The 27290-nt window shown below is 36.3% G+C and overlaps 1 protein-coding gene across 2 annotated transcripts in view; it reads right to left on the bottom strand.

The window, feature by feature from the left end:
* Nucleotides 1–27290, bottom strand: part of LOC137199727 (E3 SUMO-protein ligase RanBP2-like) — a 102864-nt gene that overhangs the window by 13952 nt on the left and 61622 nt on the right. The window contains exons 1-18 of one of the 2 annotated variants that reach the window (XM_067614230.1): nucleotides 13373–13459; nucleotides 12161–12262; nucleotides 11823–11927; nucleotides 11504–11587; nucleotides 11215–11326; nucleotides 8937–9089; nucleotides 8440–8670; nucleotides 8156–8298; nucleotides 7458–7653; nucleotides 4863–5003; nucleotides 4393–4552; nucleotides 3903–4084; nucleotides 2914–3101; nucleotides 2310–2430; nucleotides 1960–2118; nucleotides 1094–1231; nucleotides 540–629; nucleotides 137–367 (exon numbers count right to left, since the gene is read on the bottom strand). In XM_067614230.1, coding sequence (XP_067470331.1) covers nucleotides 137–367; nucleotides 540–629; nucleotides 1094–1231; nucleotides 1960–2118; nucleotides 2310–2430; nucleotides 2914–3101; nucleotides 3903–4084; nucleotides 4393–4552; nucleotides 4863–5003; nucleotides 7458–7653; nucleotides 8156–8298; nucleotides 8440–8670; nucleotides 8937–9089; nucleotides 11215–11326; nucleotides 11504–11587; nucleotides 11823–11927; nucleotides 12161–12249 — 2523 coding nt within the window. In that variant the 5' untranslated portion in view covers nucleotides 12250–12262; nucleotides 13373–13459. Of the gene's footprint in view, nucleotides 1–136; nucleotides 368–539; nucleotides 630–1093; nucleotides 1232–1959; nucleotides 2119–2309; nucleotides 2431–2913; nucleotides 3102–3902; nucleotides 4085–4392; nucleotides 4553–4862; nucleotides 5004–7457; nucleotides 7654–8155; nucleotides 8299–8439; nucleotides 8671–8936; nucleotides 9090–11214; nucleotides 11327–11503; nucleotides 11588–11822; nucleotides 11928–12160; nucleotides 12263–13372; nucleotides 13460–27290 lie in introns of those variants that run through there. The other variant, XM_067614229.1, reaches the window with a different exon arrangement.

The raw sequence follows: 27290 nt of genomic DNA on the forward strand, positions 1-27290 counted from the left end.
CAACAGGGAAAATAAATTATGTCAGTAATGTACAACTTTAATGAAGATGTCTGAGACACATACAATTAATAACTTTTAGTAACCATATAGAAATCTCAAATGGTCTTCTAAATGATAAACAATAACCTGAACCTACCAGGTTTCTTTTGGAAGGAGAGACAATGCTTTTGTTAGGGGAGGCAGTGGAAACTTTGATGTGGGAGATGGTGGAACTGGTTTCTGTGGGATGAGCAGCGCTGAAGTGGGCTGGTCCTCTTCGACCCTTGTTCTCCTTCTTCCTCTCTTTATCCATGGCCTCCCCACTCTCCCCCAGCTGTTGGTTCACATCATTCAGGAGGTCCACAACTTCCTGCATGGACACAGGCAACTGGCACACAAAATGTAGACAATGGTTTTATTTTTGTAGAATTGTTACATTTAGTAGTAGGAATATAAGAATACTAGGATAAACCATGTAAACATTATTTCATCAAATGTGCTTTTTGTTTGTTTGTTTTGAAAGCTCAGCTTACTTAGAACTACAAAAAAATTGGACTTACCTTTTCAATGTCATCTGCTTTGGCTTTGTAGATCTTGGACAGGTAGGTCCTGAACTTCCTGCTGGCCTCCTTTGACAGCCGCTGGTAGATCTGCCAAGGAAACATAATACCTTTACACTATTGGCAAATCATCAAAATCTAATAAACCGGATTGGTATGACAAACCAAAACCTGAATCACAATATTCAAAATTTAAACAATCTTCAGTCTGAATAAACTACAATCAAAAAATACTTTGGTGAACCAACTGTATGTGTAGTATCAGGATTGCTGCTGAGCTCCCAGGATCTATAACAAAAGCTTGTCTATTGGCCATAATCTTCCAAAATGTTTGTCATCTATTCTAATTGAAATATACATTAATTATTACTGGCAATGCACAATTGCAATGAATGTAAGTTGACTGAGTAAACCTCAAATTAGTTCTTTGTCTGTAAAGAAAGTCTGTCTTTGGTGCACATCTATCAAAGGCATAATTATAAATAGACAGCCATTGTCAAAGTCAGATGGTGAAAGAGGAACCCATCCTGGTTGTGTAGAAGCAAATTACTTACCTGAGCCAGATGCCAGATGGACGATATGTTATTGACGGTTTCCAAGGTAGTGATGGCCTCCTCTGTCTTGCCTTCAATGTCAAGGAGAGTTGCAAATGCGATTTTGGCTTCCTCTTCATATCCCTTCACAGATGAGATCTGAAAAGGGACACAAACATGCACACACAGAAACACACAATTTGTAAGTCATATTACAACAAAATATAACAACAGGTGACTATGTATTTACTGTAATGACCCCAGTAGGAATTAAACCCTTTACCCTAAGCTCTACAATGCTTGATCAGCAAACCTATAGAACTATTTACTGCTTGAAAAATGTGGAAAAATCTGTGTAGAAACTGTTTCTTAAACGCACAATATGTAATTTCTGCTTCCTACATCTGGTTAAAAGATATAGTTAAAAATGACCAAGATCTAAAATGTTTATCAAAAAATGTGGCTTAAAACTGAATAAAAGTCAATTTATGAGAGTTTCTAGTGGGCAACCACAATGCCGAGGTATTATCTTTTGCGTGTATACTCTTTGGTAGAGGGGGTATGACGCCATTAGCAGGCGACCAAATTAAACGGACCGTCACCTGACTGATTTCTTCTCTGGGTTTGAAAATTGTCGGAAACAAAATATATAACATAGGTATAGTTAATTTTAGACATTTTAATGCAGAATAGTCACATATTATAGCTTTAAGTTCTAAAATAAAATTAAACATCATACTCATAAATAGTTACAACCTAATGAAAGCAATACACAACAAGATACAGTGATAGGGGCGATGACTAAAAACAGAAGGATAAAACAAATGAATGACTGCTTACATCCTGAATTTCATACAGGAAAAATAAATTATTACAACAATACTAACCTGAATATCTTTAGAAGGAAAGTGTATGAAGAGCGGGTAAAGGGGTTCGGGTATACTGCGTTTGTTTTTGATGCTGTCCAACAGTGAAAGGGCGACTTTCCAGTAGTGAACACTGCGGCTGATGTACGTCTTCGTGTCATACGAGTGCACTCCATCAACCTGTTGTTAAACATGCAAAAAAACACTTTTTGAAGCAACTTATTTGTATCAGAAATTTCCTGCAACTTCATCTGCATGTCAAGCAACCCCACAAATGAGGTCCTGACCCTAAGGTTGTTTTTCTAGCTGGCTACTCGCTCAGCTTGGGGAGAACAGTGTGAGTGTGTGTGTGTGTGTGTGAGTGTTTATACCATCTGGCTGAGACACTGAGCCCAGTGGATAACCAGAGCTGGTTGGAGCCCATGTTTCTCTCCAGCCCTCAGAGTGTTCAGTCCATGTTTCACAGTCACTTGCAATTTTGCTTTGTCAGGACTACAAGGAGACACACAACAAACACACTGAACATTAGATACACTTTGTTATGATATTACAGTCAGGCTTGTTTTGGTCTGTTCATATCACTGAAGTGAGGATAAACAGTGAAGCGGGCAGACTGGCAAGCACCTAGAATTGGAAATTTGTGCTCACAGCTGCTCACCTGAACTGTCTGTAAATTATTAAACAGGTTCAATGTGAGTTTAATACTGTTGTCAATAAGTTTAAAAACTGAGAAAGAGTTCATTCTTGCTTTCTATTTTCTGTGATGGGATTTAAAACTGTTTACAGTTACTGATTTATTGACATGTTTGGGGAAAATGCTCGGACAAGAGTGAGTATATCCTTCAATAACTTTGATTGGGACTATTTGAAACATAACCTGACAGCCTTACAGCTTATGTGTTTGCAAATTTATATTATGATGTAACCCTAATGTGGCTCAGGGTTCCTCATTGACTGTCGTTGACTGACACTCACGAAGCTCGTTTGTGAATGAGGCTGCAGACGGCGTCCCACCACTCCCTCTGTCGGTCAGTGGTCAAGAGGCGAAGGAGAGGAAGGGGGAGGCAGCGAGGTTCAGAGAGCTGCTGTTGCTGGTGCTGGTTGATCTTCGCCATCTCCTGGAGCTGACAATGGCTACAGAACACCACACCATACAAAAACACCTGGATGGAGTAAACAAGACGAGAGATCATTACATTTTCAAAGAAATGCAGTAGCACAAAAACGAATGAGCTGCAAGAATGCCTTGTGCAAGTGAAAGTGAACGATTACTAAAGGTACTACTCTGTGAAGTCAATCATGCATCCAATATTTGCCTGTCAAAAAGCAGGGGCATGTTTAAGGATTGCATTTATCTATTAATTTTAGATAATTATGCATGAACAATTGTACTTAAAGTCTCTACACACTTCACAGAAAACTAAATACTTTCAAATGCGATAATAAATACTAGAGACAGAAAGAATGAATATCCCTTTCCAACCAATTTATCTTTACTATAAACTGTTTAGGGCTACAATTGACCCTTCATTTCATTATCAATGAATAATGATTATTTCCTCCATAACACAAGCACTAAATAATCCACATAGCCAAGCACTTCCTGCAGTCTAAATAGAGCTACAAGCAGCAGGTCAAGGGACCAGAGACAAAGTATCCTTTCACCCCAATAAAGACATTTTCAATTTTTTTTTAACTATACATATTTTCTTCTACAACAGCTGTTAATATATCTAAAGTGAAGATGTTGATATCTTAAACTTAGATGTATAATTCCATCCTGCATTTTTTTGTGTGTTTTCATACTATAAATCATTCCCCCCCTTTTGTTTATATATGATAATTTGTAACAATCCATGGATGTGCTTAACATCTGAGATGAAAACACTATCTGTATACTTCTCTTCTCTCTTCATCTTCTTGTTAAGTGGACACAACATAACAACCCACACAATGCCACCCACCTCCAAGTCCAGCAGGCAGATGGACTCTGGTGCATTAGTGTCCAGTTTGGAGGTTTCCTGGGTCAGCATTGGAAAGAGCTGCTGTAGCCAGTCCCGCAGGGCTGGTCTCTGGGCCAGAAGGGTCCACTGCAGCCCCAACCAGCTCAGATGTTGCAAGTCACCATCATGCAGCAGGATGGAGCCTACAGAGGAAGCACCAAAGTTATTAGGAGTGCTTATAATGTGCCTGTTAAAAAAAAATAGGATTAATTAATTATTTCAGTCAGTTATTGTTATTTGATTTCTTTGATTTTGCTCACTCTTAGTTTATATGTTCAAAAAAGAAGTTCACGTAAAAAATAACAAAAATATACACTTCAAAAAACAGTCTTTATTGTCCTCATGATTTTGTATTTATAAGATTAATAAATCAGTTATCACATCTGTGTGGTGCACAACAAACACATGATCAGCTTTGTAATTCCATATTAGTGCATCTCTAGTTTTGTACCAGCGTCCCACTCGGCCAGCTGAGAGATCTGTGGAGTCAGTGCCTTAATGGAACGAATGTCAACAGTGGCGATAAAGGAAGATCCAGTCGAGGCCTGCGGTCCAAACAGGAGTTTAAACAGAGAGTCCTGACCGCTACGCTTCCCATACGCCTCCACCACCTACGTATGCAAACACAATTATGTCAGTTTCTGAACTTTAAAGTAATTAAACATCAGTTTATTAGTGCTGTCAATGTGTGGTAAATTGGATATGATGCACAAAATTACTGTTAGCAAGACAAAGTAGAAGTGCATCTGCCATGTTGATTACAGAGTGATAAGATGTTTTCAGCTGTAGCCAAAACTCTCAGTTCCACATATCATACTGAATTAATTAAATTGATTAATCACTACAATAAACCTTTTTTTTCATTCCAGGCTCAGAATGCTACAAACTTTCACTAAACTGATTAAGAATGCATGGACAGACCTCTCTGATGAAGGCAGACGCGTCGGTGCTCAGACTGAGCAACATGTGGCCGGCCTGACTCAGTCGGTCGCACGCCAGCAGCTCCAGATGCTTTGGCCCTGACTGGTCTCTTTTCGTCACTTTAATCTTCGGTCTGGGGACCTAGTGGAAGGAAAAACAAAATAAACTGTATCAACAAATCTGTCTACAATCAAATGTTCCTGACCGTGGCTCCCTAATGTGTATAGAAACTTAGTAAATTAAACTATTACGAAAGTATATCCTGTAGGCAGCTGTTAAAAAATTTTAAGTGCAAAGTTCAGCTTTATCTGTACTCATGCAAGAATTGCTATTTACACAACACACAACATGAGCCATAAAATGTCTCCTCTATATACAACTCGATTTAACCTTTTAACTGTTAAAATAAATAAATCACAAATTATGAAATGGTCGTAGATTAATAAACAAATGAATTAGTTGTCAATGTCATGATAGGACTGGATATATACTGGTTATATTTGTGTTGGTGTGTCCATAGGCGCCTGGTTATGTATTAAAATGTGGGAGCAAATTCAGAAAGATACATAATTGGTGGGGGGGGGGGGGTCTGTGTCTCAATACTCACAAGGCGTCTTCAAAGTCTAACAATTGCAACACAGTAGAAACAGTTTGGATGAATGAAATGGCCTCACAACAACTAACTTCTTCTAGTGGGAGCCATATGCACCACTAGCTAATGTTGTTGTGATGTTATACAGGAATGAAAAATCATAACTTCAAAAGCAGATTATTTTAACTTACATTATCTCAAATCAATAACTATTTTAATGCACAACTCAGATTTTTGCTCCTCAAGACCTAAAAGGGCCATTTTAGTTTAGACCTTACTTCCCCTTAGAGTAAACTTTCAGCTCTCATTCAGCCTGTATGATGAAATGAGAGAATAATCATAGTAATGAAAGCGCAGCGCAGAGCAACTGGATGAGGAAGCATTACACGGAGTGATGCGTCATCATGTTTCAAAATAATTCCATCCAAAGTCTGACTAAAAGTGAAACTTAAGCAGAGTAATCTGTAGAAGTCTAAAGAAGTTTCTTTCCTGTTTGACTGTTTGTTGATTCAGACACCTTGGTGCTGTGAGGAAAAGCTCCACTCTGTCTTTTGCCAGTTGCTGAAAATCGAAAAATGATCATTGAGATAGGCTGTGTAGGAGGACAACCACTTTTCTTTAATTCTGTTGACTAATCTTTGATTCTTAAGGAAAATAAGAGACAGACTCCCTGGATTCCTAAGTTTGTAAGAGCCGACCCTCGGCCTGCAGAACTGACCTTCGTAACCCTCCAAGTGGGGGTTCGATCAGTGATGCTCAACAGACTCAGAAAGACCTCCTCATAAACCATTTTGATAAGTTGAATTACGACATGAACTAAAAGCATGAAATGACCCTAAAGGCCACTTGGACCGGAGGAAAACAACTCCCACGTTTGTATTTTAAATGTTTAACTTGTGATCCATTAACCTCATAGACAATCATATTTTAGTAGTTAAATTAGACAAGTAGTTTGGTTGAAAGAAGGAAGTTTCTAAAATATTAGAAATGTAAAGATAATATTTGAAGGATTTTAGTTTAAAGTTTCTTTTATTGTTAAACAATAGTCACATTGAATGTTTTTATATTATGAAGTAAGTTATGTCAACTTATATTTAAATATGTTTCTGAAAGTAATCTAATCACATAAGTGTTGCCTAACTTTATTTCCTTTCATTATAGTATTAAACTTTATTTCAGTAGATGGTTTAAGGTGTGTAAATAGTTTGAGAAAGTTGAACTAATGAAGGTTGTTTGCTCAGACATCATGAAGTGTTAATATGAAGGTTAATGTTTGTTATTAGAAGAACTGACTTATCATGAATCATGTAAATTTCTGTTTTTGAATGGTTTTACAAATATGATACAAGCTAACAGGACCGTTATTAATCAGAAATATCATGAATGCTTGGACATTATGAAAATAATGTGTTTATAGCTTTAATGTGAAATTTTTATCTACTTTTATTTTGAAGTAGATGATGCTGAAGACTTGAACGTAGTCAGACTAAACTTTGTTCGACACTCAACTTAAGTTACAACAAGCCAACCAAAAGCCTGAATCTGCAACTTCAACCATTGAAGAAGAAAAAGAAGAAGAAGAAGAAGGAGAACGCTTGAAACTGCTCTCTGAGAGCATGGCTTTGTGATCAAGGGTTGATGTCGAATAATGTTAAAATTAAAGAATTTATTTAGAGAAGTTAAATTAGCTTTTTCCTTAGCATTTTAGACTGATTCATTGATTAAACTGAACAAGGGTTAGTGCTCCCTCCTGGCACTAACAAATCCTAACCAAAAAGGAGGTGGTGCCCTAACGACGAGGTAATTCATTAATAAAGTTTTAATACTCCTACAGCTGCTTAAATATAATCACCTGATTGCAGGGACTGTATGGTGATAAGTTTATTTTTAAAAAGACAAAGGGTGGGATAGCAAAACCATAACTTTGCTCCCCCTAAATGAATAATGGGGATGGATTTGCTCCACTTGCTCCATTGCTGAGGCGTCTGCAGGTGTGTCAGTACCTGGTATGCAAACAGGTAGCAAAGCGCAGCCAGGTCAATGACGGTGCTCCAGGTCTGCTGCCGATCCTGAGCCAGCTTCAACAGTAATGCAGCAGCATGCAAATAGAGGTGACCTTGCATCTCCACGAACACTTCACAAAGGCCGTCTGTGTGGTGGCCTGCAACGCTGCTCAGCATCTTCATTGCTTGGTCAAAACTACACACACACACACACACAAACACACACACACACACTAAATTGTATAAAATGCAAAAACATAAGTGTGGTAGGACTGAAAAGATCAGTCAAATAGTTGAGCGACAGAAAATTGGCAGCTATTTTCATAATCGATTAATCATTTGAGTCATTTTTCATGCAAAGTGTGGTTCCAGCTTCTCCAATTGGAGTTTGTGCTGCTTATCTCTGTTTTTATATTATTGTAGGCTCTGGGAAACTATTACGCACATTTTTCGCTGTTTTCTGTCACTTTATAGACCAAATAACTAATCAATTAATCAAGAAAATAAACTGCAGATTAATCAGTAATGAAAACAATCATTAGTTGCAGCCCTAGAATGTTTTACGCCTTCATCAGGCATTTGACTTTAAAGCAGTGAGTACGGTGTCAGGAAGTGTGACAACGACGTAAATATATGAAGAAATTTGCTGTCCATAGAGGATGTGTGTCTACAAACACTCCATTACCCCGAACACTTACCCTCTTAGGGCATTAATGCTGGACTGCACGCTGCGCCCAGACAGTGTGATTCTCAGCAGGTTGCAGTGAGCCAATAGCAGCTCTTTCTGGAGACGCCGACACATCTTCTCGTTGCTGATGATGCTGGACTGAGACAGATAAACCTGAAAGAAAGAACATCCATTTTTTAGTGTTATTTTAAATTTAAATACAGATTTTAACAAGCGAACACCATACTCGTTTTCAAAAATGTGCACCAGTCCAAACGTACAGTACAGCCCTTCTACATTAGAGTCAGTGCTGACCTGCAGTGTGCACACCACCGCGTTGTACCAGTCCAGACTGTGGCGAAGCATGCCGCTTCTCTCAACAGCCAGGCAATGCTTAACGGCCTCATCCAGCCGACCGTCCTGACGGAACATCTGTACCAACTTCACGTTCACCTGTGCGTCAGCCGGCCGAGCCGCCAGCTCAGCCTGGAGGAGTTCAAAGTGTCGTTTCCGACACTGTTGATGTTGACGATCCAACAGACGCTCCTACATAGAAGGGAACAGGTAAACCAAAAAGAGTCAGTATGGCATCCTTTCTGCCTTTAATTGATATGCACCTCCTTCCTGGATTGTATCTACACATGATTGAGAAGAAAATCCCTGTTCATAAATAGTTAAAACATAAATTGAAGACAGAGAGGGGAATATAGTAGCTAGAAACTAAGCAGCAGTTAGTAAAATATGAATGTAAAGAGTCACACTAGATGACTACCAGAGGTCTTACTGGACATTCAGAAGAAAAGGAGCCTCACCTTCAGGTTAAAGACTGCAAGGTTTCCCGGCAGCAGCGTGGCAGCTTTCTCCACCCAGAACTCTGCTCTGCTGTCAAATTCCTCCTTATTGACCAGAAACTCAGCCATCCTCAGCGCCAGGTCGCCCTCAGCCGAGTTCGAGTCCACCGATTGCTACATACACACAAAAGTGCAGACACACTGACGTCGGTTTTTTACAGAAGCCTGCAGACATCCAATGTATCCAAAAGGCAAGACTCCACCGAAAAAAAATCACCAAAATGTGAGAGAGGCGGGAAAGGACGACCGTTTAGGTTAGCTACTTAATTTATAGCTCGCTGAAGACACATATCAGAGGAGGAGGGAGCAGTCAAATGAAGTTATTGAATAAATATGATATATTGTGCAAAAATCACAACATTATTAGCAATATTAATTATAAAACTAACTTGACTTCAATGAAATTTCATGATTAATTGATTTTCTCTTTGACTTTATTTGCCAAAAAAATCTAATAATGCGCACCATGTCCTCTATTAAATGTTTCCTCTCTCTACTATGTGATTATAGAGAATAAAAATGTGACGTTGGACTAGTCACACACACTTCTAACAGCATAATGGGGCCTTTTTGACAGCTTGTGTGCCCAGCTGGAGTGCAATTATGACTCGCTCATAATTCAACTGTATCTAATGTCCTAAATAGTCAAATTATTTATTAAAATGTGATACGGCAGCTTTTTGCACCATAATACATTCCAAGAATAAAACATAAAATGTAAATTTTGTTCGACAAAATGGGAGGCAGCAGATTTATCAACATATCAGTCAGATGACTGAAGGGATTTAATGAACTGAAGGAAAAGCTTTTCATACAGTATAAAGCAGATGTGGATAATAGATACTGTAAGAATCACTATTAGATAAATGCAGACTGCTTTACCTGCTTTTTATTCCTGTTTTAACCACATTAAACAGTAACGTTTGACGCTGATTTAAACAAAGACACTAGTTGGAATGGTTAAAGTTGTTTTAAATAGTATTTAATTTGTTCTTCTGGACAAAAATCACCAAAGTGACGTTGTACCAGAAACAGGTGTGATTCTGAGACATCTATTCTCATGACGTCTAAGACCCATTTTTATCAAAATACTAATAACTCACTTTGCATTGCCTCATTTAAATGAATGAGAAGAATGATGAAGAATGAGATGTTTATTATAAACAAACTGCTGTAATATTGCACTGAATAAAATAATGTCCAGGATGCAGTTAAGGAGGAGTATTGTCAACTATGTGGTTCGTAAACTGCACTCATCCAGATGAATCAGCCAATTTTGATTTGTGGCTGAGGAGCAAAACCTCGTATCTGAAAAATGCACTTTTTTGAGAAAACTAAAAAAAACTTGTTTTCTTGCAGAATGCTATTTGTTAAGGATACCCAATACATAATATTCTGTTTATGTGTTAACAGTACCGACTAGATATTAATGCCTCGCAAAGTGCAGATAGGAGCTTTTGCACTTGGTGCAAGTTGGAAGAGGTTCTACAAAACGATGCTCTAAATTAAGTTAATAATTAGAATTAAATTAAAAATAAAATTAAGTTTGTTTGGTGAAATCCACCAATCAGAAAATTCTGCAGATAGAAGGTTTTGCGCTTTGGCCATCAATATGTTTTGTGTGGTTAAGTTGTGTAAATATTGTTGTTGCTACTTCACCTGCACACCTGAGAGCACAGGCAGGTAATGATAATAGTCATATAGCCTACATAGGGGAGTCACAGGTGAACAGCTGCAGGGAAAATGAACTGAGGAAGCTACACAGTTTTTCAACTGTATGTGGGTGACTGTGCGTTTTTTGGTCCTGTTGTGTTGTAGTTTTGGTTCATTTTTACAAGCTCATTTTTAAATCATTCATTCAGTGCACCTGGCTCTTAAAGCGCCAAGAGAACAAAAAACAGAGTCACTGACTGTATATAAATGTAGAGATTAATCGAGTGAAGGAAAACCGAGAAAACAAGTATATGATACACTGTCTGGGAATTAGTTAGGGCTATCCCCATCCTGATTTGACCACTTTAAATAAAACGGATGGCAGTTATACAGCACCTATTCACCCACACACACTGGCCTGGTCATCAGGAGTAATTTTGGGTCACTCTCACATGAGGACAAGAGGAACCAGGGACACCAAACCTGAAAAGGCCCAGCCACACACCACACACCATGCCCTGCACTCTTCCTGGAAGAATGCCTTTGTTTTGCACATTTTTTACCCCCCAAGTCATATTCGTCTTACCCTGTAACATCCTTCGGCCTTGTCGATGTCTCCCTCTCTCTCGTAGAGCTGTCCAAGGAAAGAGTGTGCTTTGGGATCCCTCTCCTGGACTTTGAGATACTCTGATACATGTCTAGAATCATAAAAACAGATTGTTATGCAACAGTACTGTTAATATAATTTCTCTACAGAGGCATTAACATTCAGTCAACCACAGGAACACTCATGTGCTTACTGTTCTGCTAATTCACACTCTGCTTCAAAGTGTGTGAATATATATATATATATAAGGGTTAGAGGTTTGACTCACCCAGTGTCTGAAGACTGAACTGGATCACCATCAGCAACGTCCTTCTTTAAATCTGAGGAGAGAGATCCACCAAAGTCTGGCTTCCTGAAAATAATAATCATTGTTATGTAATAATGTATAAACATATAGATAGGGATGAAATAATAGGAAATTAGCTGAAATGGCAAAAAAAATTCTGCTTCGTAAACGTCTGGTATACGTCAGAGAAATCATATAATGGAGGAATTGCTACGTGACCCGTCTACACAGGTCACAGAGCAAAGCAGCACGTTAACCAACATAAATATTAACAGTGTAAAGTAACATAATGGAGACTTACTCCATTTCTGCAGATTGCTTTGGGACATTTCTGGCCCGTGGAAATCGATTGCGCACCATGAACCTACTGAGAACCTGATCGTCTGGTTTCTGCTGCTGCTCCGGGCTGTAACACAACACACACACACACACACACACACACACACACACACACACACACACACACACACACATACACACACACACACACACGCACACACACACACACACACACACACACACACACAGACATACACATCTTTGACTTTGACTACAGACAATGTCGCCGCTGATTTCTGACTCAGGAGCAAATCTTACAGAGAAAAAGTAATTTTAAACAGTCAGAGATCCTCATCTCACCTCTGAGCTTCGGTCTGGTTGTCATGTTGCCCACACAGAGGGATTTCAGAGGGATGGACCCCCTTCTCTGTCTCCTCACACTGATTCATTGCAAGCGCCAACCTGCACACAAACACATCCGACTACTATAAGTAAAACAGCAAACAGAAACCCTGTTCATGAGTTGACCGAATGCTGATGTTAATGTGTTGTAAACCGGATAAATAATGTTTACTAATATAATTACTTTTTGTATATTGACATGGGAAGCAAATCAACCTAACTAACAAAGTGTGTCACAGTATTGAGATGGAAGCAACAGAACCTGGACAAATAAAACTGAATGGAGAGATACTACTAGAGGTTAAAGGCCCAAACGCAATAAAAGCGATAATTGATGCTCATATGGCGCACTGCAAGCGTCAGATTTGAAATGCCAACACCACAGCACCAACACAGATTTGTCATTTTATTCTTTGTATTAACCGCTGCATTAGTTTGGATGTAATGAATGAATGAATGAAAAGGAGAAATGCAGAGGAGGAAAAACGAAACTGAAACTAAGGAACAGTAACAGTAAATCACCTGTTTAGTGTTTGATGGTTATTTATTTGTGCTGCAAAACGTAACTGCCGTGAAATAATCAATAGAATAGAGGTTATAGAGGAAAAGAGGTTTTGTTCTCACTAGCTGTCTTCTCTCTCTCTCTCTCTTTCTCTCTCTCTCTCTCGCTCTCCGGTGCTCAGCTGGTTTGCGTCATCTCTCTCTCTTTTTGGGCTGCAGTGACGAAAACTTTCCCAGAACACAATAATAACACTGACCCTTAATGACTTTGAGTACTGATGTGATCGGCTTATCTGCCCAGTCAGGAAACAAGTAATTTACGGGGCAATAATACATTTATTTGGTTAATGACTCACTTCAACAATTGAGGCTGTAAGGCAGTACAATGTCATAGAAGGTCTGATTGAGCTGCTTTATTGCAGTTTCACTGTATTAACAGTGAGCCTATTTTAGCCTAACGTAACATTTATTACTCAAAATCGGTGCTAACGACGCTTGAAAACACTACGATTTGCTTTAATTGTTTTGTAATGTCACGGAGCAAAAGACTTAACAAAAGCTGTAGACCAGTAAACATCTCAACACACTGATTATTCTGATTAGTTAAAAGTGTCAGAATAAACGAGAGGAAAACATAACAATTTAATGACAAATATCGCAAATACTCACACTGGCTTGTGTAATGTGCGGCTTCATGTATGTGAGACAGAGTAACAGCTGCCTGCTTTTATAGGATGAAACACTGTGGTATCGATTTCACGTGAATAGAAACTGATAGGAATCAGTGTCCCTTCCTGGTTTAGTTCAACACTTCCCCTTTTCTTCATCATTATTATTATTATTTTATACTTTATTATGTCAGTTCATCTCTTTGATATATTTTGTTTTTTTGAACATCTTGACACAATTTTTGACCTTTTTAATTTAAACAAATAAAACAAACACACAGTGCATACATAAACAATAAAGTAAGTACCAGTATAGATGTTACTAATCATAGCGTATCCATCCATACATATTTACTTATACATACAAATTTATACATACATCAAATTAAACCTGGAGTGTCATTTAATAACATCACATGACTCCACACACGTGATGTCATAGACTGGAGCAGGGAAAAGTCCAGTTAAAGGTCAGTGACAAAGGATTTCAAGTAATTTAATGTTCAGGATATAAATGTGTCATAAATGAAAAAATGTTTCCATTTTTTTAAAAAAATCAGATTGTGTTTATGACATATCCATGCCACAAAATATGTTATAATATGATGGAAACATGTTTCAATTTTTTTGGGGGGGTTTTTTTTTTTATATTCTGTCAATTTTTCATTGTCCCACTTTGTAGAATGTGGTTATACTAATGTGGGACAGTCATATATATTGTTAAACTGGTGAAATACGCATTTAAATACATTAAATGTGCAACATCAATAGTTATTCAGGGGTCTTAGTGTTATAATGCTTAATTTTTACTTATTTTTATGCAGGTTACAAATTATATTATTACTTATATTAATACACACATAATACATTAGTATACTATCTGTGCAAAAGCAAAAGCATTGTAATGACTGAAATGACCAAATGCAGGCACTTTGGCCTTGAGTGTTACTGACCAGAAGAGATTTTATTGTTTGAATTAAGGTGATTTAAACCTTTCAGCCTCCCAATCAGCATCCCAGATTTCAGCCAGAACAGCTCCACATTAGGAAATGCACATAATCATAATTTAAGTTTACATGAAAGTAAAAGTTTCTAAAGAAGCTGCAGAATGGTTTGATGAATAAAGCAGCTTAATCACACATTTTAATGCCAGTTGACGTGCATCCTGTGTTCATCTCTTCATGGAGGAATCACTCCACTTCACAAATGACACAAACAACAAAACATTTGTATAAACACTTGATTTTATTCTCAGCAGAATAATCCAACAAGGGGTGTAGTTTATCATTTTCAGCATAATAAACGAAGCAGTGGGATAAAAAGGACAGTAATCGGGGACAGTAATCCATAAAGTGCAGGTACAAACACTGGCTGAGTCATGACTTGGTGACGTTACACAAAGTGCAAACTTACAACACAAGCTCATCATTACATTTTAACTGAGGACAGACTGTAAAGGCTGCACAGTCTATCACAGTGTGATCATAGCTGGTTCTTAGCTTAATTAAGTTTTAGTTTAATGCTTTTTGTATCTAATTAACAAACAGTTACTCATATTGGTACCAGTAATCTCACAATATTTAAAGCTGCATTCAGTGGCAGCTAGCAATAACGGACTGAAACTATTATATTAAATGAAATAACCAGAAACCCTTTAATATCAGTTACCTGCAGAGATCCAGAAATTCAAGTTATGCTTGTTTATTTTTGATAAAACTTAGAGAGAAGATTTTGGCAATATGTCATTGGGATGAGTTCCTGTCATCCAGCTGAGAAAAACAGGGGAGACAAACGGATGCAAGCAAACTTTTCACAATGAAAAATTGTTTTGAAGTCACTGATACTTGTTAATCTTAGCTAAATATAGCATATAGTGTTAGCAACTCAAATACAACTTAACATTTATATAGGCACAGAGCACAGACCCCAAAGCATCAGACCTGCTTCAAAGAGGAGATATATATCAATACATAAGTGAGAATACAGAATACCATAAAGGCGAGCTTATCAGTTTTACTGTAAGGCAAAAAGACACTCAGTCAAGCTGGCCGTGATAAAGTTTTACCCACATCACCTATACTTAACAAGTTTCAGTTTTGGTTAAAGTAAGCACCATGTTTAAACAAGGAAGAAGAATGTATGAAATAAAGAAGAGGATATCTCTGATTCTGCTCAATCAATTTTTCATAGGGAGTGACTCTTTTTTTTTTTTTCATTTCTCCTGAACACGGCTGGAGCCTTATGACCATCTCTTTCCCCTTGCCAAATAAATTTAGTGCAGCAAAAACTGCAATATTTCCATGTAGTGGTGTAGAAGTATAAAGTTGCAGAAAACCTTCCCCCCATGTGTTTCTCCTGAACACGGCTCAGACCCTTCTGAACATCTCTTTCCATTCTTTCCTTTAAGATTTGTTGCTTGTTGCAGGGGGAGGAGGACTTGGAGCACCTGCAGGTTGGATAGTTGTAGGTGGACTGGTCAGTACAGCAACTGGCGGGTGTGTTGACATTTCAGCATTATTTCCAAGAACAAGCTCCTGGATGGTGGTGGGGGGGTCATCTTCTCCTTTTTCCTGATAAAAACACAGAACATAATTAACACTGCACACAATTTCAAAATGCTGAGTCAGTATGTCACATCTTATCTCTGCACAGTGATCTTTTACTTTCAGACAGATTATATTCAACATATTTTTCACATTTGTATTCATTTTATGAATAAATCTCAGTTTTTCGTGATTGCCAGATATCTTTTGCCAAGTTTTGTACACATTTACCTTTTACATTATATTTTAACAACTCTTGGTAAATCAAATATTGTATTATTGTAAACTCACAATACTAGCCTTCCATCTAACATGAATCCAACCCCACATCTCAATCAACATGGTGCAAATGTATGAATTCACAAAGAATATCTAATTGTCATTTAAATTGGTCTTCTTTTCCTTTTTAATCTTTTATATTCACATATTCCTGAAACATAACCTAAAATATAACAAACACATCTATAAACATTTACATATTTCTATAACCTGAAGTTGATCATCACCAAAACTAAACTGAGCACTGCTTTCTCTGCCTGATTCTTGAAGATGTAAGACTTATTTCTGATTAATGTTAGGCCTCCTCTTTTACACCATTCAGAAAATCATTGCTTGTAAATCGTCCTCATTTTCTAACAGTAATATACAGAAACATCAACATTATAAAGAATGTTTAAGTTAATTTAAGTTCAATTCCACAACCTTTCTAACTGCTTTACCTCTCTTGTAAATCAATAAAATCAGTAATAGGGTTGGTGATAGAACATTGCCCTGTTTAATCCCTGAAACATCCTGTGTAATATCCACTTCCACACAGGCTACAGGTGAGCTTCATAAAAAATTTAACAAGTTGCTCAAATTCACAGTTTACATCTATTTTTATATATCTTATATTTCAAGATATCATCATTATTTAAGGGCAATTACAGACCACAAGACTTTGAAAATCTCAGAGTTGCTGAGCTGCTCAAACCACAAGACACATTTCTCCCAGACTGTTGTCATGTAGACATGAAGCTGAACAAACAACACAACTGATCTCAGACCAGGTGTATTGATTACAAGATTACTCTAGTTTGAGAGATCAGTGACAAGAGTGAATGATTGTGATAGTCAACAAAAAAACGTGAAAAGTGACTTTTATGCCCGGCCAGTTATGGAGCTTGTTGAAGGTCTACTTATTGTCTACTAGTCACTCAATGGTCTAGGCCCAAAATATATCACAGATATATTTACTGAGTATGAGCCTCTCAGATCTGCAGGGACTGGTCACTTAGTGGTGCCCAGAGTTCAAATCAAATGTGGTGAAATGGCTTTTAGTCATCATGTTGTTCACTGCTGGAATCAGCTCCCCTTGGAACTAAGATTTGCTCCAACTGTAGCCATTTTTAAAACTAAGCTAAAAACTGTTAAATCAGTTTTAAAATTGTCTTGAATTGTCTTAAAATTGACTTTTATAAAACTTGACTGTACTTGACTTTACTTTATTCTCTTTTTATTTGTCTTATCTTTTGCCCTGTCACTTTGAATGACCTCTGTTATGATAAAGTGCTATATAAATAAACTTGCCTTGCCTAATATTATATTTTTTCCTGTTTACTACCAACAATGGATGTTGGCTTCTTTTAAACATGAGAATTATGTTTTTCCTCACATTAACCCAAGTAGTGTTTTAATGTGACAACTAATCATAAATGATAAATGGCTGCAAGCTTTTATCCAAAGTGCTTTACAATTTACTGCTCATTCACTCAGCAGCAAGCTGCCATTCAAGGTTCTGGTCTATTATCAAAGTTAAATCCACACATTTCAACAATGTACACAGTTAGTAAAGGGAAGGTCTGGTTTTTCAACTTTTTCTACACAGAAACAAACAATATACTTTGCACCAATATTCAAGCTGTGAGGTATGTTGTCTATTTTGATCTCAAATGCTGTGTGTGTGTGTGTGTGTGTGTGTGTGTGTGTGTGTGTGTGTGTGTGTGTGTGTGTGTGTTTGTATACGTACATAAAATATGTATGAATGCAGTAACATTTTCAAAGTTAATGTAACGATCATCTGACTTGTTACTCTGGTTGGACACACGTCTGTATCCAGAGGAAGCCAGGCTTTCCGGAGAGATTCTGACAGACACAAAAGAAAAGTCACCAGAGTGGGAAATTAGAACGTTTGACAACTGTTGGATAAACAGAAACTTTGAAGTAGATAGATAGAAAGATAATATGACTAAAAATTGATTCTCAAAAATTGTGTGAAAGAATGTATATACGGGTTAAAGGTTTGACTCACCTACTGTCTGAAGACTGGACTGAATCACCATCACTCTTTGTAACGTCCTTCTCTGAATCTGAGGAGGAAGATTCACCAGAGTCCAGCCTGCAGCAAGTAATTATCATTGTTATAACATTTCTTCATAAGTATGAAAATAATTACAATCAACAGCAACTTCATTTCAACTTTGAAAAAAGTGTGTGAAATAATCCAAAGGAGGTTATGGATTTAATGTGTGACTGTATATTATTTCAATCAAAAAGACCCTTTAATGATTTTTTTGGAAGAAAATAAGCAACAGAGAAGCAAAGCTGGTCCAGGTCTATATTTATCAAACATCTCAGAGAAGGAAATCACTACCAACTGGACAAAAATTCTCTCAGTAATGCAAATTTGGTTCCACTTTTAGGACAAGGAGTACAAAATATTTGATCAACTTTCTTAACTGAGGAAATCACTTCTATCTGTACTGATATTTAGGAGATCAGAGGTGTTGTAAGGAGTTGGCAGGAGGTGGCGTTCAGACAGAGACATAAGAACACATGGAAGGAGATATATGATATATTCAGATTGTCTTCAATAGTTAGTTAATATGTATGTGGCTGTAAAAACAACCTCAAATAAACAAGACAATTAAAATGGTTCCATATAAAAATTAATATGAAACGTCATTTTGTTCCACAGACTCAATGTAGACTTCAGTTATTGTGATGATGATACACAAGTTTATGTCTCCATAAGGTCTGGACCCGTATTTATCAAACTTCAGAACGCTGTAAAGAAACAACTGAGGAGTAAAACAACTGTTTGCTGAGTCTGAACAATAAGACACATTTATCAAGAGACAACTTAAAGCAAAGTGTAAAAGTAACATTTACAGTAAGAGCAACTCTCAAGTGATCACATGAAGGAATAACCAATCAGAGATATGGATTGATGATATGGATCTGCCATATTGTACATACTTTAAATCATTCTTAAAGTTTATTCAGTGGTATGTTATTCTGCAAGAACATATATAATTATAAGTTCAATTTATTTGTGGGAAATATTTAAATCTCCAGGAATAATGAATTCGAAATGAACAACAACCTAATATATTGTGTATAAATATATAAATATGGATGAATTAATAGGAAATTGTTTGAAATGGAAACAAAATTCTGCTTTGTCAATGTTTGGTACATTAGAAAAATCATATAATGAAGGAGAATTTAGTATCAGACTAACAAGTGATGATGAAGATATAAATGAAACCACAGCAAAGCAGATCAAGAAAGACCAAAAAATAAAGTTTATGAAGAAGACCCAACATGAGAATATCAGCCATCCAGACACAACAACTGCTGGATACACAACTACCAGATAGACATCAGAAAAGTTCAGGAATAATGTTTTCTGTTCACACTGAATCATTTCTGGCTCGAACATTTGTGCTCATTTTGATCTTGAAGAAAAGTCAGTTGATTTTACTGATTCAAGTGTCTGTCAGTGTGGATACAAGTGACAGAAAAGAAAAATGTAAATATGATCAGCTAACAAAACAAGCTGCTGAAACCAGAGATGTATTGAATGGAGGAACAGTTATTCCTTGTTTACACAGGTCACAGAGCAAAGCAGCATGTTAACCAACATAGATACTAATATTATAAAGTAACAGAATGGTGACTTACGGTGACAGTGAGGCAGATCTGGATAGAGCCTGAATGCGCACCATAGGTTTACTGAGTACCTGAGAGTCTGGTTCATGCAGCTTCTCTGGGCTGTAACACAACACACACACACACACACACACACACACACACACACACACAGAGCGTTTGAGTCACATCTTTGACTCTGACTAAAGATGGTGGAGTAATGTTGCTGCTGATTTGTGACTCAGGAGCAAACAGGAGAAATCTCACAGAGAAAAAGTCATTTTAAACAGTCAGAGATCCTCATCTCACCTCTGACCTTTGGTCTGGTTGTCATGTTGCCCACACAGAGGGGTTTCAGAGGGATGGACCCCCTCCTCTGTCTCCTCACACTCATTCAATGCAAGCATACACCTGCACACAAACACACTCAACTATTATAAGTAAAATGTCAAACAGAAACCCAATTCATGAGTTCATGAATGTTGGTGTTAATGAGTTGTAATTATTAGCCCACCTTCCCTACAGAAATAAATCTTGTCTGATTGTGTCTATGAAGTTCACTGACAACATGAATGTACTTCGGTTTGTGTCCAGTTTGTGTTCTCATGTCAGACTCTGCACTGCCTGATGTGACCACTAGATGTCCTGAGTTCATTTGTCTTTACCAGCAGTAATAACTTCATTAACACACCAACAGGATCAATCAGAATCTGTTTTTTTCTACATATTTGACAGATCAGCTGTCAGTCAGACACAGCTTCTCTTTAAATTATTTTATTAATTCGATTTCAAACTTGTACTTTTATTGATCTCATTTTATACTTTTATCTCCTTTTATTTTCTTCTCTTTTGCCAGTAAAGTACTTTGAATGACCTCTGTTATGATAAAGTGCTATATAAATAAACTTGCCTTGCTAATATTATATTGTTTCCTGTTTCCTACCAACAATCCATGTTGGCTTCTTTTAAGCAAGAAAATTATGTTTTTCTCAATTTAATGAAAGTATTGTTTTTTTTATCCCAAACCAAAAAGTGACAACTAATTATAAATGATAAATGGCTGCATGTTTTTATCTAAAGTGCTTTATAATTTACTGCTCATTCACTCAGCAGCAAGCTGCCATTCAAGGTTCTGGTCTATTATCAAAATTAAATCCACACAATTAAACAATGCACACAGTTTGTAAAGGGAAAGTCTGGTTTTATAACTTGTTCCACACAGAAACAAACAATATACTATAAACTGCACACAGTTGGTACCAAGATTTAAGCTGTGAGTTATGTGTGTGTGTATGTGTGTGTGTGTGTGTGTGTGTGTGTGTGTGTGTGTGTGTGTGTGTGTGTGTGTGTGTGTGTGTGTGTGTGTTCGTACAAAGTATTTAAGAATGCAGTAACATTTTGCTGTTAGTAAAGTCTTACTTCTTTTTAGAGTCAATACGATCATATGGCTTCATCCTCTTGCTGGACACACGTCTGGATTTAGAGGAAACTTTTCTCTCCAGAGAGATTCTGACAAACACAAAAGAAAAGTCACCAGAGTGAGAAATTAGAACATTTGACATCTAGTCATAGGAACTGTTGGATTAACAGAAACTTTGAAGTAGATGTCAAAAAAGTTCACTAAAAATGGATTTTTCTCAAAAAGTGTGTGAAAGAATTTATATTCAAGTTAAAGGTTTGAAATAAAATTGACTGAAATGGAAGCAAAATTCTGCTACATTAATGTTTGGTTCATCAGAAAAATCATATAGTGAAAGAGAATTTAGTATCACACTGACAAGTGATGAAGCGATGATGAAGATGCTTATAAATTGATTACAAATAAAAACATTGTCATATTTATTCTTGATTCTGTGGCCACTGAATGATTTCTCTCCTCTTCTCACACAGAGTTATAATTATGTTGACAGTTTCATCAATATATTGCAAAAAGTGTGTTAAAGAATCAATATGTGAGTTACAGATTTGACTCACCCACTGTCTGAAGACAAGACTGAAACATCATCAACTGTTGCAACGTCCATCAATGGATGTGAGAAGGGAGATTCACTGAAGTCCAGCCGGCTGCAAATAATAATCATTGTTATGTTATAATATATAAATATATAAATATAGATGAAATTATAGGAAATTGTCTGAAATGGAAACAAAATTCTGCTTCGTCAACGTCTGATATACGTCAGAGAAATCATATAATGGAGGAGAATCTAGTATCACACTGACAAGTTCAGATAATAAAGATGATTAGAAAGTGACTGCAAATAAAATCAATGTCAGATTTATTCTTGATTCTGTGTCCTCTGAATGATTTTAATGATGTTGACAGATTCACCAGATGTTTTCTGATTGTTTGTTGATAAATGCTAAAAACAGGAAAAAGTGATGTAACATCCTGTCAAATGTTCAAAGACAAATAATAGACTAAAACTTCTCTATTTATAATGATGCTGCTTAACATATTATTCATCACAACCAATTATATTTTGTACAATCAGACAGAAAACGGAGGCTCGGCTCTGTTTTCTGTACTGCAGTCATCTAAGATCTACTCTGAACCAACTTAACAGACCTCTGCAGCTCTCTGACATTTAACAACATTTTATATCAACACAAGTTTGATCAATAATTTTTATTCTCAAGTTTGTCAACTTTTATCTTTATCTTTCCTTTCTTGGTGTTAACTAAGGTTGTTTTGTTGTTGTTTTTTTACCATTTAATAGAACACACTGTTTCTAGTTATAAAGATATAAATGAAACCAAAGCAAAGCAGATCAAGAAAGACCAAAAAATAAAGTTTATGAAGAAGACCCAACATGAGAATATCAGCCATCCAGACACAACAACTGCTGGATACACAACTACCAGATAGACATCAGAAAAGTTCAGGAATAATGTTTTCTGTTCACACTGAATCATTTCTGGCTCGAACATTTGTGGTCATTTTGATCTTGAAGAAAAGTAAGTTGATTTTACTGATTCAAGTGTCTGTCAGTGTGGATACAAGTGACAGAAAAGATAAATGTAAATATGATCAGCTAACAAAACAAGCTGCTGAAACCAGAGATGTATTGAATAGAGGAACAGTTATTCCTTGTTTACACAGGTCACAGAGCAAAGCAGCACGTAAACCAACATAGATACTAATATTATAAAGTAACAGAATGGTGACTTACTCTGGCGCTGAGGCAGCAGCTCTGAATGGAACCTCAATGCGCATCACAGGTTTACTGAACACAACAGAGAGAGAGAACAGTCATTTTAAACAGTCAGAGATCCTCATCTCACCTCTGAGCTTTGGTCTGGTTGTCATGTTGTCCACACAGAGGGGTTTCAGAGGGATGGACCCCCTCCTCTGTCTCCTCACACTGATTCATTGCAAGCATACACTTGCACACAAACACACCCAACTATTATAAGTAAAATGTCAAACAGAAACCCAATTCATGAGTTCATGAATGTTGGTGTTAATGAGTTGTAATTATCAGCCCACCTTCCCTACAGAAATAAATCTTGTCTGATTGTGTCTATGAAGTTCACTGACACCATGAATGTACTTAGGTTTGTGTCCAGTTTGTGTTCTCATGTCAGACTCTGCACTGCCTGATGTGACCACTAGATGTCCTGAGTTCATTTGTCTGTTTGTGTGTGTGTGTGTGTGTGTGTGTGTGTGTGTGTGTGTGTGTGTGTGTGTTTGTTTGTTTGTGCAAAATATCTAAGAATGCAGTAACATTTTACTGTTAGTAAAGTCTTACTTCTTTAATACTTCTGCAATACAATTGTACGGCTATTGGATTGGATGAACAGAAACTTTGAAGTAGATATCAAAAAAGTTCACTAAAAATGGATTCATAAAAAGTGTGTGAAAGATTGTAGATACGGGTTAAAGGTTTGACTCACCGACTGTCTGAAGACCGAAATGAATCCTTCTTTAAATCTGAGGAGAGAGATTCCAGAGAGCCCAGCCTGCAGCAAATAATAATGATATGGATCTGCCATATTGTACATACTTTAAATAATTCTTACAGTTTATTCAGTGGTATGTTATTCTGCAAGAACATATATAATAATAAATTCAAATTATGGGAAATATTTAAACCTTCAGGAATAATGAATGTGGACATAACAACAATCTAATATATTTATAATGTATACATATATAAATATGGATGAATTAATAGGAAATTGAAACTGAAAGAGAAACAACAACAAAATTCTGCTACATCAACGTTTGGTGCATCTGAAAAATCATATAGTGAAAGAGAATTTAGTATCACACTGACAAGTGATGAAGTGATGATGAAGATGCTTATAAAGTGATTATAAATAAAATCAATAACAGATTTATTCTTGATTCTGTGGCCACTGAATGATTTCTCTCCTCTTCTCACACAGAGTTATAGTTATGTTGACAGTTTCATCAATATATTGCAAAAAGTGTGTTAAAGAATCAATATGTGAGTTACAGGTTTGACTCACCCACTGTCTATAGACCAGACTGAATCACCATCATCTGTTGCAACCTTCTTTGAATCTGAGGAGGGAGATTCACTGAAGTCCAGCTGCCTGCAAATAACAATCATTGTTATGTTATAATATATAAATATATAAATAAGGATAAAATAATAGGAAATTGGCTGAAATGGAAACAAAATTCTGCTTCGTCAACGTCTGATATACGTCAGAGAAATCATATAATGGAGGAGAATCTAGTATCACACTGACAAGTTCAGATAATAAAGATGATTAGAAAATGACTGCAAATAAAATCAATGTCAGATTTATTCTTGAGTCTGTGTCCACTGAATGATTTTAATGATGTTGACAGATTCACCAGATGTTTTCTGATTGTTTGTTGATAAATGCTAAAAAACAGGAAAAAGTGATGTAACATCCTGTCAAATGTTCAAAGACAAATAATAGACTAAAACTTCTCTATTTATAATGATGCTGCTTAACATATTATTCATCACAACCAATTATATTTTGTACAATCAGACAGAAAACGGAGGCTCGGCTCTGTTTTCTGTACTGCAGTCATCTAAGATCTACTCTGAACCAACTTAACAGACCTCTGCAGCTCTCTGACATTTAACAACATTTTATATCAACACAAGTTTGATAAATAGTTTTTATTCTCAAGTTTGTCAACTTTTATCTTTCACTTAAGTCCAAATTTTTACTTTTAGCAGTTTGATAAATACAGGCTCTGTTGTTATTGATTTGTTTTGTCTTGCTGATATCAAGTGCTGGAATAAAACAGAATTTTTTATTATTATTATTATTATTATTATTATTATTTATTATTATTATTATTATTATTATTATTATTATTATTATTATTATTATTATTATTATTATTATTATTATTATTATTATTATTATCATTATCATTATCATTATTATTATTATTATTATTATTATTACAGTCAGAGCAGACTGATGGAAGATCATTCATGAGTACAGAAAATAGAAGGTCTGACCTCTGAGGAACATCTTATATTATAAAGATATAAATGAAACCACAGCAAAGCAGATCAAGAAAGACCAAAAATAAAGTTTATGAAGAAGACCCAACATGAGAATATCAGCCATCCAGACACAACAACTGCTGGATACACAACTACCAGATAGACATCAGAAAAGTTCAGGAATAATGTTTTCTTTTGTATTTTGTGCCAATTTAAGGGGTTTTTTTTCTCCCCCAGATTTACAACATTTGTCTGGGCTAATCATGGTGAAAATCTTGTAGTCTGCACTGACACTAATCATTCAGAAAATCATTTTTTCCTTGTTATCAAAATGTTTTATTTTAAAAACATTAGTGATGCTGTTTTTGAGACAAGTACAATTATACAAATATAACAAGCTTATGTCCAGATACAGTCATTTAATTGCACTTTCGGGTCTTTTATCCGTGCTAGCAGTGGGGCCCAGTGGGGTCAGCAAGCTCAACCACTTTGGTCCACACTGAAATATCTCTATTGTACTGATCTTCACTATTTTTTTCATAAGAGCTGCACTGGTAGGACACAGTCAATCTGAGAACCACTTCTATCACAAAACACCAAAATCCACCCAAACCATCAAGTAAATCTACCTTCTAACTTGTTATTCAACACATACAATATGTAATACAGTCAATACAATCTGAATTAAAAACAGGCAGGACATAATACTGGGATGGATAGGATACATGGCAAACTAAGATAAACAGTTAGATTTCATTCAGACAGCTTTCATTTTATTAGCCTAACCAGCGTGCTGTGTTTGTGTAAAACATGCTGGTGGTGGATGGGACACGGTGGGCAAAGCAGATGAAAATATCACTTTTCTACATGTTAATTCTCATTGAACAGGTGGTTTGATAAAGTACTTACACTGCTCTATTAGATGAACATTCATGATCCCCAGAGGATAAATCCTACTGACTTTGTTGATCCTCTGACTGTTCTTTGAGCGTCACCATGAGGTTGACAGTTTTAATTCACAGTTAAATGTCTAAACTGGATGAATTGTCATGAAATTTGGTTCAGACACTCAGGATCATCTCAGGATGAATTGTAACAACTTTGGTTATTTCTTCACTTTTCATCTACTGTCATCAGGTAAAATTTTAATTTGTCCAGTACTTTGGTACTAATTAGCAAATGTTAGACTAAGATGGTGAAGATTATAAATATTCATCATCTCACTAATATTATATTGTTTCCTGTTTTCTACCAACAATCCATGTTTGCTTCTTTTAAGTAAGTTAATGATGTTTTTCTCATTTTAGCTCAAGTAGTGTTTTTAACCCAAACTGCAATGTGACAACTAATTATAAATGGTGAATGACTGCAAGCTTTTATCCAAAGTGCTTTACAATTTCATCATCTGTATGTGTGTGTGTGTGTGTGTGTGTGTGTGTGTGATGCACATAATATGTATGAATGCAGTAACATTTTACTGTTAGTAAAGTCTTACTTCTTTTTGAAGTTAATATCGTCATCTTTTGACCTTTTACTCTGGTTGGACACACAGCTGGATACAGAGGAAGCCCAACTTCCCACAGAGATTCTGACAGACACAAAAGAAAAACCACCAGAGTGGAAAATTAGAACATTTGACAACTGTTGGATAAACAGGAACATTAAAGAAAACATTTTTAAGAAATCATTAAAAATTGATTCTCAAAAAAAATTGTCAAAGAATGTATATACGGGTTAAAGGTTTGACTCACCCACTGGCTGGAGAAAAGACTGAATCATAATCACTTGTTGCATCGTCCTTCTCTGAATATGAGGAGGGAGATTCACCAGAGTCCAACCTGTAGCAAGTAATAATCATAGTTACGACACTTCTTCATAAGTATGAAAATAAACATTACTATCAACAGCAACTTCATTTCAAATATTAAAAAGTGTGTGAAATAATCCAAAGGAGGTTATGGATTTAATGTGTGACTGTATATTATTTCAATCAAAA

The sequence above is a fragment of the Thunnus thynnus genome, chromosome 16 (genome assembly GCF_963924715.1).
Source record: "Thunnus thynnus chromosome 16, fThuThy2.1, whole genome shotgun sequence".
Classification (NCBI taxonomy): domain Eukaryota; kingdom Metazoa; phylum Chordata; class Actinopteri; order Scombriformes; family Scombridae; genus Thunnus; species Thunnus thynnus.